This window comes from Somniosus microcephalus, chromosome 8, assembly GCF_052327205.1.
Source record: "Somniosus microcephalus isolate GS21.2 chromosome 8, FLI_Smic_1.0, whole genome shotgun sequence".
In the NCBI taxonomy this organism is placed as follows: domain Eukaryota; kingdom Metazoa; phylum Chordata; class Chondrichthyes; order Squaliformes; family Somniosidae; genus Somniosus; species Somniosus microcephalus.
Window position 1 is genome coordinate 67,240,954 of NC_140994.1, and position 15,834 is coordinate 67,256,787.

Sequence of the window (15,834 nt, forward strand, 5' to 3'; positions counted from 1 at the left end):
GGTCATATGAGGAGAGGTTGAGTAGATTGGGACTCTACTCATTGGAGTTCAGAAGAATGAGAGGCGATCTTATTGAAACATATAAGATTGTGAAGGGGCTTGATCGGGTGGATGCGGTGAGGGTGTTCCCAATGATGGGTGAAACTAGAACTAGGGGGCATAATCTTAAAATAAGGGGCTGCTCATTCAAAACTGAGATGAGGAGAAACTTCTTCACTCAGCGGGTGGTAGGTTTGTGGAATTTGCTGCCCCAGAAAGCTGTGGAAGCTACATCATTAAATAAATTTAAAACAGAAATAGATAGTTTCCTAGAAGTAAAGGGAATTAAGGGTTACGGGGAGCGGGCAGGAAATTGGACATGAGTCTAGGTTCGGAATGGTCATGGCCCTGTGGGTAGTGGAGTGGGCCCAGGGGCCGTGTAGCCTTGTTCTGCTCCTACTGTGTTCTAATTCTGTGTTAGATTTCAGGAGATGGTTTTATTCCTGTTCCTGGCTGGGGTGGAGATCGCCTTTACAGAAGGTAAGTACTGTAGAAAATATAGGGACAGAGTGATCTCCTGGAAGAATTTCGATCGCCTAGATGGGTCGGAGAGGAATTTCCCAGATTTTTTTCTCCCAAATTGGCCATTGGGTCTTTATCTGGTTTTTCGCCTCTCCCGGGAGATCACATGGGTTCGGGTGGATGCAGAGTGATAGAAGATTTGAGGTTAGGATCAGATCAGCCATGATCTTATTGAATGGTGGAGCAGGCTCGAGGGGCCGATTGGCCTACTCCTGCTCCTATTTCTTATGTTCTTAGCTACTTCAATTGGTTGTATATATAAGAAATGCAAAGACCACCCTAGATGAAGTGTTTTTAATTTACATGTTGTAAAAGATACCTACAGAACACATTTTGAAGATATGATATCAATAGATGACACCAAGCAATCACATGGTGTTTGTGTTGAAAATGAAACCGTTAGGAGACACAACATCTGATTATAACCAGTTAAGCCAATATTAAGAATTGAATTGAAGACCTTCGTAAGAATGGCATCAAAGAGATAAATCTGTAATAACCATTTTATGATAAGTTTTTGAAACACCTACACAACAGATAGCATTCTGAAAGGTAACAGCTGAATTGACAGCAAGGATAGAAAAAAGTCAACAGAAAGAATGACTGGAGATAATTAGCTTACATCAACAGAAAACTTCAAAGAATAAACCACTGCAAAAAGAGTATAAAATATGGAGCTTTCAGATAGAAAGTCAGGAGTCACTGGAAGGGGTAAGCGATTCTCAACTTCAGAGGCAGGCTCCAAGTTTTTAACTCTGAGTCTCCGGGATCAGGAGGTACTCTTATTTGATTTTGGTGGATATTCTGGATTAGCAATAATAAGAAATGTAAAAATGTAACGAAGTTAAGATTTGAGAATAAGGATCTCTGAGAATAAGAAATGTAAGCTATTTGTATTTTGAACTGTTAAAGTCGCGATTGACTCACCAGCTGTTAACTGCAAGTCGGTTCTTTAATAAATCTATATATTTTTAGAATTGTCTCAAATAGTATTTCTGTATCAAACTCGCGAACTCAATCTCTGTACACTCTCTTTTTGATGAGGAGTTGCAGAATTCTGGGGGGGGGGGTTTTCCGGACCCTCATAATATCCGGAAGGTTACAGTCTAGTTAAACTTATTAAAAGTGCTATCTGGAAGACGGTAACATCGGCAAGTCGTTCCTTTCCTTTAGAGAGAGATAGCCTGGACCTTTTAGACCCAATTAAGCATCTTCTAGAATTTGGCTATCTCTAACTTTAGTTGAAGGTGAACGTCTGGGGAATACGCCTGATCTGGGGTGGCCTGAAAAGGGCTAGGACTAGTAATTATCCCTTCAGAGGGTGGAAATTGTAAGGGCTGAGCGCATTAGAGGGAGGTACTGGCATCTTTCAGTAATGGAGGCAGAGTGTCCCATGAGGTCTGGAGAAATGAGTAAGACTCTAGGATATGTCCTAGCTGAAAGGGAGGTGGGTGGGATTAGGTAGCACTGGGTGAGGAATTGGTAGCACTGGGGTGAGGATCCTAAGGTGTGATGGCACTGATCGCAATAAAGTGCTGTAGCATTGGTTCCATGATGCAGAGAGATTTATGGTGTGTCTGATTCGTTTTTTACATTTGTACAGAGTGTAAAAGTAGGCTAGGGATGCAGCAACAGTGCATCATTTTCATTGTTTGTCTTTTTTGTTCTCTTTAGCACCTGTTGGAAGTATTATTAGCAATCGGTATTCCACTAGAGTGGCAGTGATTCTTGGAGGTGTGTTGGCTTCTGCTGGCCTCATTCTCAGCTCATTCGCTACTTGCCTGGAGTACCTGTATCTATCGCTGGGAGTCCTGACTGGTAAGAATTATAACTACTATATAAATTGGGTTGACTGCCATAAAGCCTTTAGGGCCTCGCTTTCGATTGGAGAAGGTGGGGAAATCGGAGAGAGACAGGGAGAGAAACACTTACAAAGTTGATGAGCTAAAGAGGTGACTTCCTGACTTGCTCCACGTGGTGAAATGGTAAGGGGAATTCTTCAGTCCCAACTAGAGTACAGATTGAAAAATTGTCATCGGCCCTTTCTGGCTTCTGAGATAAAAATGTGGTTGAACAATTTAAGAGGTTGAAAAACCTTTGTGTGGGTTGCAACTATGACGGCGCCCAAATTATAATTATGGTTAACAACTGTAGATTTATGTCTCCAGGGACTCCTATCAGCGTCAATGCTCACCAAAGCCTGCATGCCAACTGATAGTTTGGTGCTGGTGGTCATGTTTTCGGGTGTTGGCATATGCTGACAAATCCATTTTGTTTGAGCAATTAAAGGCTACATTTAATAAACACATTCATTCATTTAAGGTTGTAAAGGGCTGTCAAATTAAATACATTTGCTAATCCTTCAGTGTTAAATTAATGTAATGTTTGGATTAGAAAACAAGCATTAAAAGTCCTTGAGCTGTGGTTCCACTTCACTGGTGATGTCATCTCATCACTGGTTGCGAAGACTCTGTCTGCCTAGATTCCTGTTGGTAAAGCTTTTTCCCCAGCAGAAACTGTTCAGATGGGATCTAGAAAAAACAAAAATCACCAGTTCCTTAAGTCGATTTACTTTCTGCCCACTTTGCTTTAAATCCCTGATCCCAGAATCACATTTTGTGATGCAGTATACGGGTAATTTGAGACATGACATGACATAACTGTACTACCGAAATTCCACCAGAATGTTTCCTGCCCCACAAGAGGGGAGAACCCACTGGATCAAGTCTACACGAGCATTGTAGACGCTTATAAGGCCATTCCCTGCCCCCACCTTGGGACGTCTGACCACCTCTCCCTGTTTCTAGCCCCGGCATATAAACCGCTCATCAAAAGAGTGAGAACATCAGTGAGATCAGTGAAAGTATGGCCAGAGGGGGCAGTCTCTGAGCTTCAGGATTGCTTCGAACGCACTGATTGGGGCATGTTTGCCCATAATGACATCGAGGAATACGCATCCACAGTGCTATTCTACATTAACAGTTGCGTCGAGGTCGTCACGACCCATAAAAATATCAGGACATACCCCAACCAGAAACCCTGGATGAACGGAGAGGTCCTCTCGCTGTTGAAAGCACGCGACGCAGCATTTAAATCTGGCGACGCGGCGGCTTACAGTGCAGCTAGGACCAACCTAAAAAAGGGTATCAGGACTGCCAAAAGGAAACAGACACTGCGGATAGAGGATCATTTCCACAACAACTTGGACCCCTGGCGCATGTGGCAAGGCATCCAGTCCATCACTGACTACAAGAGCAAAAACACCAGCCCCCCCCCTGGTTAGCGATGCCTCCCTTCCGGAGGAGCTTAACAACTTCTACGCTCGCTTCGACAGGGACAACAGGGAGCCAGCTACCAAAGCCTTGCCACCCCCCAGAAGACCAGGTGCTCACTCTGTCGACCTCCGACGTAAGGGGTGTTCTACGCGGAGTGAACACACGAAAGGCTACTGGACCGGATAGCATCCCTGGACGGGTACTCAAGGAATGTGCTGATCAGCTGGCTGATGTCTTCACCGCCATCTTCAATCTGTCATTGGCCCAGGCAGTAGTCCCTACATGCTTCAAGACCGCTACCATTATTCCTGTGCCAAAACAAACGGCTGTGACGTGCCTGAATGACTATCGACCTGTCGCACTCGCACCCATCATAATGAAGTGTTTCGAGAGACTGGTCCTGGCTCACATCAAAGCCAGTGTTCCCGCCTCTCTCGACCAGCACCAGTTTGCCTATCGTGCAAACAGATCAACGGAGGATGCAATCACAACTGCTCTACACTCTGCACTGAATCACTTAGATGGTAAAGAGACCTACATCAGAATGCTGTTCATAGACTACAGCTCAGCATTCAACACTATCGTCCCTAACAAGCTGGCCACCAAACTCCACACTCTTGGCCTGAACACTTCCCTCTGCAACTGGACCCTGAACTTCCTAACAAACAGACCCCAGTCTGTCAAATTAGGCAACCACACCTCCCCCGCCCCCCCCCCCCCCCCGAACACGGGGGCCCCCACAAGGATGTGTGCTGAGCCCCCTCCTCTACTCCCTCTTCACCCACGACTGTGTGGCTGTTCATGGTTCCAACACCATCATCAAGTTTGCGGATGATACCACGGTAGTATGCCAGATCACCAACAACGATGAGTCAGCCTACAGGGAGGAGGTCCAGCATCTCGTGAAGTGGTGCGCCGATAACCACCTGGCCCTTAACATCAAGAAAACCAAAGAAATCATTGTGGACTTCAGGAAGTCTAAAGGCGGAAGTCACACCCCCATCCACATCAATGGGGCTGTGGTGGAAAGGGTGGACAGCTTTAAGTTCCTCGGAGTCCACATCACGGAAAACCTCTCCTGGTCCCTCAATACCTCCTCTCTGGTGAAGAAGGCCCAGCAGCGCCTATATTTCCTAAGGAGGCTGAAGGGATGTAACCTGTCACCCCTGATTCTCTCTAACTTTTACCGCTGCACAATAGAGAGCATCCTGACGAACTGTATCACAGTATGGTATGGCAGCTGTAGCTACTATGACCGGAAAGCCCTGCAGCGGGTAGTCAAAACTGCCCAACGCATTACCGGCACCCGGCTACCGACCATAGAGCACATATACCAGAAACTCTGTTTACGGAGGTCACGGGCCATCATCAAAGACCCTACCCACCCCAGCCACAGTCTGTTCGCCCTCCTGCCATCTGGGAGACGCTACAGATGCATTCGCACCTGTACGACCAGATTTAGGAACAGCTTCTTTCCCAGGGCTGTCACCCTACTGAACTCCACAAATAAACTCTAAAGCCTGCACATCTGCCAATGCACTTTATTATGGTTATGTTTATGTTAATGTATTACAAGCCAAATGTATGTTGAATGTTTAAATGTCTTAATCTAAATGTACACTCTCGGGAGCCGCAAGCCTACATTTCGTTGTACTGCACTTGTGCACTAACAATGACAATAAAGTTGATTATGATTGTGTAGCATGCTTGGGAGGAAGAAGGTGACTTTTTACCTATGGTTCCCAAAGCTCTCTACCACTGGGGTTTTCCTTGGGTCATGTCTGGGTCTGTTGTAGACTATTTGATAGAGATTGATTGCTATGGTTAGTCAACAACTCTATTGTTGGATCATGCGATTACCAGGATGGTAGAAGGCGAACTAGACTGACCTTTTTTATTTCTTCCAACCATTCCTATGTTCCTAAAAGGTTCCTATTTCTATTCCAAAGATTAATTTGAATTCCTGGTCCTAGTTTATTGATCCCTCGTACTGCACATCACTGGCGGTGCACAAAACAATTGGCTCACATTAAAATCAAATTTCCTGCTCTGAAGAGCAGACAGTGGGGAATTTAAGGGCTATTTTCTGGTCCTGATGTGGAAATGGCATGACCGGAATGTTGAGTGAATTGGGAAATAATTGGGAAATAACCAAATCTGGGTCTTCCAGTGTTTGCTCCTCACTTACCGTGCAAGGCCAGATCCAAGCCTGGATCCCCTTATTGCAGTTGATGCACATGCTGATCTTACTGATCTCCTCTGTGGCTGTTTAAAACAAACCTCAGCCATAAAATTTCAGGACTTGTGGTAACCTTGACTGCCATCCAGTAGCGAAGCTTGTCTTCAGAGCAGATTCTAGCAGATCTGGAACTGCTTCCCTGGTGAAGGGAAGCCTGAAAAGGCATTGTTTCTCTGATAAATCCCTAGGTAGGTACACTTGGATCTCTATGCACAGTGGGCAAGAACAGTTTGTGCTTTGTCTTTGGTGCAAGTGAACCTGCTTCATGTCCCTCCTTTGATTCAATTCCTCCTCCTTCAAAAACGCAAAATGAGAGGAATACATAGAAACATAGCACAGAAGGGAAGCCATTCGGCCCATCGTGCCTGTGCTGGCTCCTTGAAAAAGTTATCCAATTAGTCACACTCCCTTGCTCTTTCCCCATTACCGTGCCAATTTCTCCTTTTCAAGTATATATCTATTCCCTTTTGAAAATTACTATTAAATCTGCTTCCGCCGCCCTTTCAGACAGTGCAATCCAGATAATAACTTGCTGCTTTAAAACATTTCTCCCTGTCTCCACTCTGGTTCTTATCTTAAATCTGTGCCCTCTGGTTGTCGGCTCTCCCACCAGTGGAAACAGTTTCTCCTTCTCTACTTTATCAAAACTCTTCATAATTTTGAATGCCTCTATTAAATCTCCCCCCTAACCATCTCTGATCTAAGGAGAACAATCTCTAGTCTCTCCACATAACTAAAGTCCCTCATCATTCGAGTAAATTTCCTCTGCACCCCCAAGACCTTGACAATCTTCCTAAAGTGGGATGCCCAGAATTGGACACAATACTCCAGCTGAAGCCTAACCAGAGATTTTATAAAGATTTAGGGGGAGAAATTCGGTATAGCCCTGTTTGGGGCGCCATTAGTTTAGTTTAGTGCCTGGCGCTAATTATCGCCTCCGGCGGCAAACTTGGCTTTTATCGCCCCTGGAGGTGATTGGAGCGCTAAATCAGGCACTACACACCTCTCAAGGCGCTAAGGCTGAGGAGCGAGGCGCTACCTCAGAGGGCGGGCGCAGCGCAGGTGCTGTCAGTTAGCGATTGAACACAGACACACTGGCGCCAGTCAGTTCTTAAAGGGGAGGGTCGATCTTGCTCTGCAGCCACACCCTGCTCATTGGAGCCTTGAATCTCGGTCTGGGCAGACCTGTGGCTAAATCTTGCAGCCAAGGACTATGGAGAGGGCCAGGGAGCGAGCACAGCGCTTCTGCGAGCGGGCCTTGGAGGCTCTGGTTGGCGCGGTGGAGCGCAGAAGATCTATTCTGTACCCAGAGAGTGGCAGGAGGCCTTTGCCACGCGAGTATAGAAGAGTGTGGAGGGAGGTGGCTCAGAGAGTCTCCTCAAGCAGCATGGTGCCTAGGACCCATCTCCAATGTAGGAAAAAGTTCAACGTCGTCCGGGTGAGTGCCTTTTTTTCCAAAACCTCTCCATCCCTCCATCTCAACCTCACTTTATGACCAGAGGGTCTTAAAAGCCCCAATGCCCAACACTCATCAAACACACACGCACATTCCACACTTTGCATACAGTAAGGGCTATTCAACTATGGCAGGCATTTCAGGCAAGACCATGGCTGTATATTTGCTTTTACTCAGACGCCTTCCTTTTTCTTGCAGGCCGAGCTATCTCATAATAGGAGACAGCAGCAACGGACCAGTGGAGGGCGGCCTCAGCTGCCATCCCTCAGCAATCTTGAAGTGCGCGTCCAGAGGATTGTGGCAAGCCGGGTGATTGGTCCCATCGCCACTGGAGACGCCGACCCCATTCTGGACAGCAATGGTAAGGTCGTTACCTTTTTGTCCTCCTTCCACTTGTTCCTCACAACACCAGCCTTTGACACTTTCAATCCAAATTACTAAATCGCTGCACTCATGCCTCCCTTGCTGCCACCCTGTCCTCACGCTAAAGCCACTCTTGTACCTCCCTGCTTTCAGATGGTGATTCACCAGGTGAGGAGGCGGGTCCTCAAGCTGCCAGTGGGAGTGAAGCTGAAGGCGAGGAGGAAGAGGAAGCTGGAGCATCAGCGCCACCCTCTCCTGAGGAAGCCCATGGCCCACACTGGGAGCATGCCTTCCCTGGAGAGGAGTAGGGGGGAATGGTCTGATGAGGGTGAAGCTCCAGGACCCAGCGGGCTGCAGCAACGCGATGGGGGTAGGGAAGCTCGGGGGCCTTCTCCCCGGAGGGAGAGAATGCCATCGAGTCCTGCTGCACTGGACGCAGAGGAGGAGTGGGTCCTCGCTGAAATGGGCGCCCAAGCGGATCGCAGGCACACTGAGCTCATGGCTGCAGTGGCAAGGGTGCTCGAATCCATTGAATCACTGGCAAGGGGTGTGGAGCACTTTGCTGTGGCACAGGCGGCTGCCACGCAAATGCTTAGTGCTGCAATGCAGTCTCTGGCTGGTCTCATGCAGACGCAGATTGAGGCCACGCGAGCACTGACTGCTGCCACCCTCGCTGGATCGGACACATTTCCCCGGGACTCTCACTGCGCCGCAGCAGGCCAGCAATCTGTGCTCCATCAGATTGCTCCGAATGCTGAAGTGCTGCCCCGTGGGAGTGCCAGTATGTCGGTCGAGCAGGGAGTTGCTGTCCTCTCTCAAGATGACAGCATTCCTGCTGCCACCACTGGCACTTCTCCACTGCAGTTGCCACCGCCTGTAGGACAGACTGCTGCCGCCCATGCAGAGTTGGTGCAGTCTGCAGCCGGGCCCTCCAGGCCCAGAGCTGGTCGAGGCCGTCCTTCAAGGGCATCTGCAGTCTCAGGTTGTGACAATCGGCAGCCTTCCACCAGCCTTGCTCCAGCCACTGGGGTCCCATTACGGAGGAGCTGCAGGGTGGGAAGGGGGGAATTTCGCAAGGGAAGGAGATCACCCTCGAAGGCAAAAAGTAGGAGGTGTGACAAAATGTTTTTCATTGTTTTATTAAAGGCTGAGGTTAGTGTCAAATTTTTGTAACTGTTTTGGACATTGTCTCCAGGTTGTGAGAGCCAGTTACATTAATGACTTTTTTTTGTGTTTCTTTCTATTAGTTTGTCATGCGGAAATGAGACACACAGAGTTTGTCAAATAAAGAAGTTTCTGTATTCAAAATGTACATGTTTGGTCTTTGCAATCATTGTTGCCTTGACCGGCTTAGGGGTTGTGGGATGGTTTCATCCTGGTTGTTTGAATGGCAGAAGCCATTTCCTCAGAAGGGGCCTAGAAGCGACTTGCTATGAGCCTTTGACGGATGGCCCTTCCACTTTGTACATTGTGTGCCTCCCTCCCGCCTTGGTGCTGCTGATGATCATCCTCCTCATCCTCCGCCTCCTCTTCCTCCTCCTCCTCTGCTGGTGCTCCAATGCCTGGTGGCATTGGCTCAGTCCTGAGGATTGCAAGGTTATGCAGCATGCAGCACACAACAACGAAGTGGGAGACTCGCTCAGGCGAGTACTGAAGGGCTCCTCCAGAATGGTTCAGACAGCGGAACCGTTGCTTGAGCACGCTGATTGTGTGCTCAACGATGTTTCTGGTAGCTTGATGGCTCTCATCGTATCGTAGCTCAGCAGGGGTGCTGGGCATACGGAGCGGTGTCATCAGCCAGGTGCACAGAGGATATCCCTTACCCTCGAGAAGCCAACCACCTGGGTGATGCGGTGCCTGGAAAAGGTCTGCCACAGAAGTCTGGCGCAGGATGAAGGCATCGTGGCTGCTGCCAGGTAAGTGGGGGCATTGACAGCGAGTATCGGCTGTCTGTGGTCACAGATCAACTGAACGTTTAAGGAATGGAAGCCCTTTTGGTTGTGGAAATCCTCGGCATTCTCTTGCGGCGCACGCAAAGCCACATGCGTGCAGTCAATGGCGCCCTGCACCATGGGGAAGCCCGCTATCATTGCAAAGCCCGTTGCGCGTTCTTGCTGCCTGTCCGGGGTCATGGGGGAAGAGATGTACTCTCGTCTCCTTTTAAAGAGGGCATTTGTGACCTGATGGATGCAGCAATGCACCGCGAACTGGGAGATATTGGCGATGTCCCCAGTAGCTGATTGAAATGAGCCAGTGGCATAAAAGTTGAGAGCCACTGTTATCTTCACTGCCACCGACAGAGACGTCCTGCTCCTCAGTTGAGGCTGCAGATTTGGCTGAAGCAGGTGGCAGAGCTCAGTGACCACCTCCTTGCTGAAGCGCAGCCTTTGCAAACACTGCTCCTCAGACATATTAATGTAGGAGAACTGTTGGCGAAAAACCCTGGGAGGGTAAGGTCTCTTGTACAGAGGCCTGTTGGCCCTCCTCCGTCTGGCCATGATTGCCACACTCTGCGCTTCTGTGCCCTCTGAATGTGATGGAGAAGGACGACGTCCCCATCCATTGCAGCCCCCATAGTATCTAGGCAATCAAAGTTATGAAGGTCGAAAACCAAAGTACCTGCAAAGTTATGGTCAGAAGCCAAAACTACCTCAGACAGTGTTGACTCAATGCAGAAGGCTCTCTCTCTCTCAACGAGTAGTGCAAAAATGGCTACCACACAAAAGCCAGGAAGAGGGCCCCCTTTAAATAGCGCCCCCACAGCGACTGGGAAGCGTTCCAGTCTACCTGTCGTTGGTTACGCCAGGCGGAAAGGAGGGGGGTGCCACTCAATTTCTGTCCCGGGGCGCCCCAAGGGCATTGCACTCTCGAATGACGTCAAGATCTGCGTGCGCAGGAGATCGGGCGTTATTGTTTAGCGCCGCTGCAAAATGTGCGGCCAATTTCACGAGAGGCGCAGATATCGCCGCGCCCAGGCGCTAGTTGCTTTGTGCCCCATTAGCGCCCTCTTAAGGCGCTAACGGTAGGCGCATACCAACTGAATTTTTCCCCCTTAGTGTAACTTCCTTGTTATTGCACTCTATGGGTTTAACTTTAACTCGGCCGTCAGGCGGGCTTTGAGGAGTGTGGGGGGTTAAAAATCGCAAAACCTGGGGGGTCAGGACCCCCCCCCCCCGCCTGGTTCCTGACACCCAACCATTTTAACCCAGGCGTGTCTGATGGTCCTGAATGAGTCCCGCCTGCAACAGGCGGGACTGGTCTTTAGGGCCCTTAAACAGCACTAATTGGCCTTTATAGTCCCATTTTTAACAGGCCCTTGCCTGTTTAACCCTTTCCCCACGTAAAACACATCTGGTGGGGATCACGCCTGTGAAACCTGGCGTGAGCACTATTGGCTTGCTGACTTATCAGCTGCAGGTCAACCATTAAAGAGGAGATTTGATCAGTCATCATTTGCAGGTGGCAGGACTTTGTTGTCTCAGGCCTGGGGCAACTTTTACCAGGCTTAACCACACCTGTAGAAGGTTGGAGCCTCACACACTTCTCCAGTGTGACTTCCTGTGAAACCCCTCTTGCCACATTCACTCAGCACTTCCTCAACTGAGGCATCTACCAGAAGCGTGGGAGGCCTTTTTTTCCTTCCCTTCTTGGCATTGGAGGACCTCCAGCACCAGGTGCGACAGCAGCCGATCCAGGAACAACAGCAGCAACAGCAGCAGGAGCGACAGGCTGCTGCTTACCCACCTGAGGCAGCACAGGCCAGAAGGGGTCAGCGCATGGAAGCCTGCCGGCACAGGAGATACCCCCAAACAGGGTCTACAGACACAGGGTCAGCTACCTCAACATGACTGAGCAGCACTGCCAAAGGCAGCTCCGACTTTCGCGACAGGTAGTGACTGACATCTGCACAATGCTACAGCAAGACCTGCTGCCCAGAGGACCAGGTGGACACTCCTTACCAGTGGCCATCAAAGCCACCACCGCACTCAACTTTTTTGCCTCAGGCTCATTCCAGGGATCATCAGCAGACATCAGTGGCATCTCCCAGACGGCCGCACACACTTGCATCATGCAGGTAACCGATGCCCTCTTTGCCCCCGCGCACAATCACATCCATTTCACCAGGGATCGCGCAAATGTGACGGCGCGAGCGGTTGGATTAGCTCATCTGGCAGACTTTCCAAGGGTGCAGGGCGTCATTGACTGCACACTTGGCCCTTAGGGCACCTCATCGCAATCCAGGTATTTTTGTCAACCGCAAGGGTTGCCACTCCCTTAATGTTCAGCTGGTGTGTGACCACAAGAAGGAGGTTTTGCATGTTTGTGCCAAGTACCCTGGCAGTTGCCATGACTCCTTCATACTGCGCCAGTCTGCTGTGCCTCCGCTATTCAGGCCGCCAGACCAACTTCACGGATGACTACTTGGAGACAAGGGCTATCCCCTGAGGACTTGGCTAATGACGCCGTTGAAGAGGCCAGCCAACGAAGCAGAGGAGAGCTACAAGTCCAGCCACATTTCCACTAGACCTGTAATCGAGCAAACCATCGGCTTGCTGAAGATGCACTTCAGATGCCTGGATAGATCAGGTGGAGCCCTACAGTACTCAGCAGCCAGGGTCTCCAGAATTGTCATGGTTTGCTGTGCACTCCACAACATGGCACAACGTTGTGGCTTGCAGATTCCTGAGGACCAAGTGGCTCCTCACATACCCTCCTCAGATGATGAGGGCAAAAACGAGCATCCTGCAGAGGCTCATCAACCAGCGGCAGCATTATGCGAGAACATTGCTGCCCAGGATGTAAGGAACGCACTCATCCTGGCCAGATCTGCTTAGCCTAGTAAATCAAACTCTTATGCCTCGCAGCTTCTTACCTGAACATCGACAATGGCCAAACCTTGCGGATTCCGAGCTACTTGACCAGCATCCTGACAACTGCAAGTAATCCTAAGCCCTCAACGTGAAAGCCCCATTTGCGAAATGACACATGCCAGAACTGCAGCAGTTGCCATCAGAATTTTTATGCAAAACAGACAACTGATGGCATTTTTACAAAATACACAACATTTCACCCAAGTGACTACCCTTGTGACTATTTGTGCTTTATTTTCCTCTTACGCGTGCTCCTACGTAGTGGTTCCCCTGTGGCTTCAGCAGATGTGGAGGCCCCTTGCTCACTTTCCTGCTGCTCCTGTCTTGACACCTTTGGCGGGCGTCCTCTGGGGTGGCGAGCCTGTGAGGGCTCTTCAGCAGTCTGCTGCTCCTGCGGCTGTGCAGGAGTTGAGACGTCTATCTCAGTTGGGTGTGGACTCCGGCGGGGCTCTGACTGAGGGCTCTGTAGTGTCATGGAAGTGTGAACGCTTGGAGAGGAGCCCCCACTTCCTTGAGGTCTGCCACCAACCTCCCTCTCATGGGTCAGGTCCCCCTCAGTGCCTGCAAGTGGCTTGAGAGCACCTTGCTGCACATCAGGGGAGCCATGGGGACCTGTATCTGCAATGGCAGTCCTACTCAGAAGGACTTCCATGAAGGTCTGGTTTCTCTGTTCAATAGATGCCCATCGCTCCTCAAGAGATGTCATTCTATTCTGAACACTCATGTTTTCCATACCCTGGCGACTAACCTCCTCCATGGCTGTAGCCCTCCTCTCCTCTACCGTAGCCATCCTCTCCTCTACGGTAGCCAGCCTTACCACGGAGGCAGCAATCATTTCCATATAGGTAGCCATCCTTTCCCTGTTGATGCGTTCATGTGCCACTGACTCCACAAAGGCTCTGCTCATGTTCGCTATGGACTCCTCCATTCGCTCCACACTTGCAGCGACCCTGGAGACAAAACCTGCCAGAGACTCCTGCATCTGTGCATGGAGTTCCATCACCTCTGATCTTACGGATGGACCCAGAGGCAGAGGGTCGACATGCAGCCGAGCCGAGCTGGCAGAGTCCTGCACCTTCCGACGAGGACTCTCCACTGCTGTCCCTGTCTCCACAATCTGCTGATGCTCACTTGAGCTGTGATATACCAGGTGACAACTCTACTCTATGTCCCGAAGGTCCCACCGAGGTGTGAGTATCTGCGCTGGTGCTGGGTGCGCTTATTTCTGCTGACGCGCCCTCAGAGGTTGCAGATTCCTCTGAGGAGTCTGGCATCTCCGGCTCTTCCTCCTGCACACTGGGGACGGGGGCTCTCGATGGTCCTGTGGGGGAGTCCAAGAAAAAGTTAGAGATGTGATGCCAAGGTTACATGCACATTGCATTTTGCAGATGATCATAAGTCCATATGATGTAGCTTCAGAATCATTATCAGCGACTCATGCAATACCAATGAGAGAGATGGAAAACTATTTTGTACCAGCTTGCGGGGATGTACCTGTCTGTCCTTCCCCAACTTCCGCATCTCTGTCAGCTCCAACAATCTCCAGGACGGCTTCCTCCCAGGGGGTGAGCTGGGCTAATGAGGGTGGCCCTCTTCCTGTCCTGGCTCGCGCTCTCCTGTTGTGAGCTCTCTTTTCCTGCAATGAGGGAGACAAGTGGAGGTTGAGTGAGAATGAAGGAGTGAGTGCAGAGATTGCATAGCATAGATACTTAGAAGGAGACAAAAATGGAGTGAGGTTGCAAGACCAAGGGCCCTCCATGTGTGTTGTCAGTTGTGTTCAAAGCATGAGAGGGAGTGTGAGGGCTGCATAGCCGAATAGTTAGGTGAATGTGAGCATAGAGAGAGAGGGAATGGCTAAGGGTGCATGGATGGGAGTGTCAAGTGGGATGTGGAGGAAGAGATTGCTAAAGCTGAGTGCTGGTGAGGAAAGGCAATGGGGATCAGATTGAGGGTGATGGTAACTTCATACTTTTCCAGTGCGATGAAGGTCATGGAATCTTTTCCTGCATTGCATCCAGGTGCGCCATGTGAGCCCCAAGGAGTTGACTTCCCCAGCCACCTGTAGCCACTCAGCCTTGGTCTGACTGGGAGGCCTCTTCCTCCCTGAAGAAGGGAACAGGACCTCCCTGTGGGCCCTAGCACCATCCAGCAATGCCAGGCGTGAAGCCTCATCAAATTTTGGGGCAGCTCTTGCCCTCCCGCTGGCCATTGCTCCTGCAGGCTCCCGTGCCATCTTAATGGTAAAGTTTGGAAGCCTGCAGAAGATGCAAGGCTTGCTGTGGACCTTAAAAGCAGCAGCAATGATGACGTCATATTCTGCGACTTTCTGACTGGAAATACTCAATTGCCAAGGGTTCCCACATGTTGGAATTGAGTTAAAATTGCATCAATCTCACAGACCCATTTAGATTCGTGTGGGAAACACTAAATTTGGGGAACCCGACAATTCCCCGCACCCGAGTTAAAATTGACCCCATGCCTCTATTTATAAAGCCAAGGAACCTGTTTGCTTTAACAGCTTTCTCAACTTATCCTGCCACCATCAAAGATACTCGAAGGAGTTTCCATAATCCAGATTTTGAGTTGTCGCAATCAAAAATCTTGCTAGCTGAAATGTCAGCCAAACAAATATAACAAACAAAAATGCAGCAAAAAAAAAGTGACATCTAGTTCTCAAAAATCCAAAGTTAAAGTAACCCAAAGTGCTCCTGTGCACAATCCAGCAAGTGTCCCTTTTAAGAAGTCGAAAGCCCACAATGTGCCTGACCATCAGCCATTTGATATGGATGAGCCGAGTGCACATCACTGCTTCACCCGCAAGGAAATTAGGGAATTCCGCTGGCGCTCCTTACTGGTTCATTAGCATTAATTATAATATTACAATTTCGCTCTAGGTCAGTCTAGAGCATGTTCCATGACGATGGGACTAATCCCACCAAGTAAAAAAATGCCCCAAGTTATTAACTGACTGGCTGTGGGTACTGGCACAATTAGAGAGTGGGGAGGCAGGAAACCAGGACTTAAATTATTTTAATTTATCTTTACAATGGAAATCAGTACCAATTTTTT

General features: G+C 49.5%; 1 protein-coding gene across 4 annotated transcripts in view; it reads left to right on the forward strand.

Moving 5' to 3' along the window:
- slc16a12b (solute carrier family 16 member 12b) overlaps positions 1-15,834 on the forward strand; it is a 141,982-nt gene that overhangs the window by 91,237 nt on the left and 34,911 nt on the right. For all 4 annotated transcript variants that reach the window (XR_015079239.1, XR_015079238.1, XR_015079240.1 and 1 more), the window contains exon 5: positions 2,236-2,379. Coding sequence is in view for 1 of the 4 variants with exons in the window: in XM_085994838.1 (XP_085850964.1) it covers positions 2,236-2,379 (144 nt within the window). In the remaining 3 variants the exon portion in view is untranslated. The remainder of the gene's footprint in view (positions 1-2,235; positions 2,380-15,834) is intronic.